This window comes from Fopius arisanus, unplaced genomic scaffold (genome assembly GCF_000806365.1).
Source record: "Fopius arisanus strain USDA-PBARC FA_bdor unplaced genomic scaffold, ASM80636v1 scaffold00020, whole genome shotgun sequence".
In the NCBI taxonomy this organism is placed as follows: Eukaryota; Metazoa; Arthropoda; class Insecta; order Hymenoptera; family Braconidae; genus Fopius; species Fopius arisanus.
In genome coordinates this window covers 507,461-512,559 of record NW_011887759.1, presented here as the reverse complement: position 1 = coordinate 512,559, position 5,099 = coordinate 507,461, and the positions used below count along the sequence as shown (strand labels likewise).

Here is a 5,099-nt window from a genome sequence, read left to right as displayed (position 1 = left end):
ATGATTTCTCATGAAATTGGTATTTTTATTTTCTCACCGAAAATATATTAATTTTGATGAGAGAGATAATTCTTTCTGAGATTGCTGATTATGTTATAAAATTTTTACTAATTGTTTTTGTGGCGTGATTTGTTTTGGAAAGCTTAAAATAAATGGAGCAATTAAACGTGCTGTAATATTTGTCCACTTACAGCTCCATGGACAAGCCATTCATAACTTTCGTATCGAATCATTCACTTTATTTGTTGTTCCTCATGCGCATTTCAACGTTCGAGTGAGTACTTGACCAACAGGCTTTGTTTATTTACTAGCTCATTGAATTTAACGCAAGAGGGAGGATTGGGTGATGCGTACTTTAATCACGTATTCAATTGCGTCCAATAATGCGATGATTATTTTATTCGGTTTTTACACTCAGCCATTTATGTTGCTTTGATTGCAACACTCTGCAAATATTGCGTGAAATTGCGGAGTTATCGGTCCATTGAGTCGATTTCAACTCATATTTCAGAGGAAATTTGCGCTATTCGGTATGTATATCAAACGAAATGAGCAAATTGGTTTTCCCTCCCAAAGATCAATGACTTCTCCGCTACTTTACTCCTCCATTAACATAGAATTTGCAGGTAAATCTGTCATCTCAATGGTGAAAAGCGGAACTAATTAGGAAAAATCACATTGGCGGGGAAAAGCTAGAGTAAACGATCGGAAATGGAAAATCCTGACTGAGCAATGAACACCTCTTCCGGCCGAATCTCTCTCGTTTTTTTCTCTTTGGGTGAAATTTTTCACTTGGGCGAAAAGATGTGAAAACCAGAGTACCCCAGTTTATTTTTCTCAATTTTATGGATTTTTTTTTCAGACTGCTTTTTCATCTTTTGCCTCCAGGAGGCAAATGGCCTGAATGCCATTCGGGTTAATGCGATTAAATGGAGGAAGTTGCTGGGCTCTTATTGTCTTTCTTGCGTGTACTCAGTGATCGTCACTTTCTGAGTCTACATGAAGTACTATCAGAGTACTATCAGAGGGAATTAACGCTCAAGTTGCCTGTTAAAATGCTCCAGAGGCAGTAGAAAAATATAGAAGTGGTCAGAAGGGGAGTTGAAAAGTTCTGTTTTAGTAGCTACTGAGAAAAAATTACTCCTCCCAAGTCAATTTACTCGCTACAAGTAGATGTACATAAGTATTTGCATTTGAAATGTGTGGATTTTCTGGCAGTCAGTAAATTTGCTCGACACAATTGTTTTTTCAGTGTGCACTGATAATTCACTTCTTTAGCAGGAGAATTTCTCATAAAATAAAAAAAATACGTAGAAAATAATAATTCATCCGACTCAATCGAAAGAACAGCTTGATAATCCCCGAAAGTTATACATTGAGAGTCGTTATACTAGTTTAATTTTCCTTTCAGCTCTCTGTATAATGAAAAAATGATGGAAATCTCTCGTTATTCTGGGTTAGCGTGGTAAAATTGACCCACATTTTCTCCAGCGAATATGAGTTTTTTCCCATTTGCAAAAATAACGATAAAGTGGACTAGAAAAAAAAACATCCAAAAATCCCATAAAATTGAGTTCCATCTGTGTGTGCATTTTCGAGTGGAACCGCACAGAGGTGGGAATGGCATGAGGTAATAAAGTGGCATGAACGACATTTTCGATTCCGGTCGAGTGTAATGCAACATTCAGGGAAAAACGAGAATGTGAGAGAGATAGCTTACACTGTTGTATATTGAGACATCGGGTACACCAGGACCAGCGCAAGTGAGTATGTAGTGACTGTTATCTGGTGAGAGTTCTGCTTCGTTGTAGAGACAGTATGTACCATCGGCATCACTCTTAACCCCACAGCTGAGACATTCGGGGACTGACACCATCTCTAGGGTCGACACTCGGTACAGATGTTGCTGACCCGGATCACCTGGTACTGTCGCCAAATAGTACCTGAAAAAGCAAGAATTTTCATAATGTCAGCACCAGGAAACTTATTTTTTCAATTAATCAAGTATACTGGAATTATGAAATACACTTGTCAAATAACGAGAAAATTATTTTTTTTGTTTATATAATTATATTAATATATTGTTAGTAATTGTTATTAATTTGTAGTTGAAGAATTGTATTTTCTTCAGAGAAGAAGGTTTATAATAATTTTTCAAGCGTTTTAGTTATACTGAATTATAATTTAGGTCAGATTGTCAGTTCTCGTGAGATTCATCAGTTGTTTTTACCATTGAAGCTTCAGGCAAAATGAAATAAGAAGACAAAGCAACTTTATTACGCAGTGCTTGAGGAAATATGAAATTTTCATTGTCCCGCAATTTATTTTTCATTTCTTCGTGAATCGAAATTGAAGGGGAGAAATTTTACTCTACATGAGGCGGATGATATGAATTTCAATTTATTCGCGGAACAAGTTGATGACTTGGACTCTCTCTTTGCTAGTTACGGAGAAAATAGAGATGTAAGTGGCAACACGTAATTCATCTATTTTCCATGGATTTTTTTCAGTTGATTCCCCCTGGGATGATTTCCAGGTCATGGACTTGGTTGTTCGTTGGATTTTACGAGAGCACTGCGATGCGTGCTAGGAGAAAGAAATATACTCGAATCTAGCAGACTTTATGCTTGATTTAACAGTCATGGTTAGAAGGCATTCTTTATCTCATTTGATTCTGAAATATTTTCAATAAAAAAAATATTTTTCGTTTGATTCTATGATTCGCAATAAATAAATAGAATAGACAAGAATTTAATGCAGAATATACTAGAGTGAAATATATATTTTTTTGTTGTGTGTCGAATGACATGGGGTAGGGGCAGTCAATCGAAAGATTTGTAGAACACCAGAGACAGAAAATCCGTTGACCCGCGAATTTATAAATTTTATAGTTCAAACGCATATTCAACAATTGGAATGTTGAAACGAATAATTGAAAAAAAATGTGGTGAACTGTGAAAAATTTAATATTTATTTCGATGGTCCTCTTAAATTCTAGATGGCAATAATAATAGTAAATTGAACTAGATTTGTATTCCATTGGAAATACCATTTTTATTTCAAGCAAGATTCGCCCGATATCATATTTTTTGCTCTCCACGTGTAATTGAATTAGTTCTATCAATTATCTACCCACATTCATCAACTTGAAACCAATAGTGGCTCGAAAAATCTCTCCGCTAACGAATTCCTATTTTTTACCCTCGACAGACCGATGGTTTAAATCACAACATGGTTTTCTCAATCAGCCATGAAACGCATCCATTCAATCAATTACCGAATATTTCTACAATAAAAATCTCTTCCAAAATGAAAAATAATCACTCAGTGGAATGATATTTTCTCCGCGGTATTTGGGAAAAACATTCAATTGGCTTTTATATTTTTTCCCGATGCTCTCTGTTTTTCATCAGCGCAAATGAAAAAATACCGGTAAATTATGGTGTCGAGAAAATGATTGCTATTCAAAGGTTATAATGTATGGAATTCTACGTAGTTACGAGGGCAATATTTTTGGCATTCCCAAAGGTACCAGCCGAGGTGATAGGAAAGTTCCAGAAAGTAGGGGATGGAGTAAAGTTGTTGTCCTGTGGGTGACCCTTTCACATCCTGTTAGAACATATCGAGCGGCTAAATACGGACAAAAAGTGTCTCCGTTTATTGGGTGTGGGTATGCCTCCATGATCACCATGGGGGACAAACCTTCAGATCCCATAACTTTCCATGATTCATCACTGAACCCAAGAGCTTCATGCAAAAACCAGAATTAATTTCAAGCTCCCAATGATTAACGTTCGTTGCACACTTCCAGCTATAATTTATATCAAGAAAACAATTCTTCCTGCTACAATTTCTGGACAAAAAAAAGCAAAAAAAAATAAATAATAACCGTTGACTGGAATAGTTAATGCAGTTTTTTATTTAAGATTTTTAACGTTTCAGAACTCAACACTGAGAAAGAGAGTTCTTTGTGCTAACTTTATTTTCTTCTGGCAAAATTCACGTGGTGAAAGGAATTATTTTTCTCATTAAAATCTACAATTTTAAAAAATTGTTGTGGTGAAAAAAATCAGGAATTAATTAGATTACAGGTGTGAAAATAAATTGAGATTTTTTCGGTATTTCTTGGATAATGGAAGTGGCAAATTCGAAGCTGGAAAACGTGGAAGTATATTGTGGACGAAACTGCTGTTACGGAAGGCTGTTTCGACAGAAGAGCTATTCGTTTCAGTAGAGATCTTGATGAAATTGGGGAGAGTGTGCAGTTACCTTTTCATCCACTCGAAAATAAAAGATGAAGAATATGCGATAAGAGGATTGTTTGTTATCTCTTTTTAAAGAAGTTAAAGAGCATACGAGGAAGCTTTCTCACTTGGACTTTAAACTTCTTTTTCAAAATTCTTCAACATGTAGGAAATATTTCATGGAAAATAGGTCAGATGCTGATTTTAAGATGTCGAGTCATTTATCTTGAAACTTTGGGAAGGAATACTATTTGTATTATTGGATCTTCTCCAGCGTTACTTCTGGCTAAAGTTTTAATAAATAATTCACTAAATTGAAACACCGAAATATCGTATCCTACATTTAATTATTTACTTCCCTTTATTATAACACGATTTCCATTCATTGTTTAAAAATAATTCTGGGTTTCAAAATATTTCTAAAAACTCAACAACGAAGAAAAATTTGAATAAAATTCAAGTGATAAAATCTTCAATTTTCAAATTGAAATCAATAAACGGAGTAATTTGTAGAATTCCGCAATCGAATATCCATTGGTAAAAAAAGTACCTCACAGAAAAATATAGATTGTGACCTGGAATCAACAAATCTATCTCCTAAGGAGCCCCTATCGACGAATTCCCGCACATTTCATTCTTCTTGAGGCACTCACAGGTTGATACTTCAGAAGACTCTTCATGCAAAAAAGTCTCAATGGCTGAGTAAATTTACGATAGCCAAATAAATTCCGACCGAATCTCCATTCAAATACTCGCGGGCAAATGTATTCGCGCTAACTGCATTTTTCCTCGAGATAGCAATAAAGTTAAAAATTAATCAACGGGTTCTTCCTCCCATCAGAAATCAGAAGCTGC

General features: G+C 35.2%; 1 protein-coding gene across 1 annotated transcript in view; it reads right to left on the bottom strand.

Moving 5' to 3' along the window:
* The window catches only part of ome (dipeptidyl peptidase 4 omega), a 174,686-nt gene that overhangs the window by 16,379 nt on the left and 153,208 nt on the right, over positions 1 to 5,099 (bottom strand). Inside the window, exon 9 of the mRNA XM_011301224.1 lies at positions 1,721 to 1,943. Coding sequence (XP_011299526.1) covers positions 1,721 to 1,943 — 223 coding nt within the window. The remainder of the gene's footprint in view (positions 1 to 1,720; positions 1,944 to 5,099) is intronic.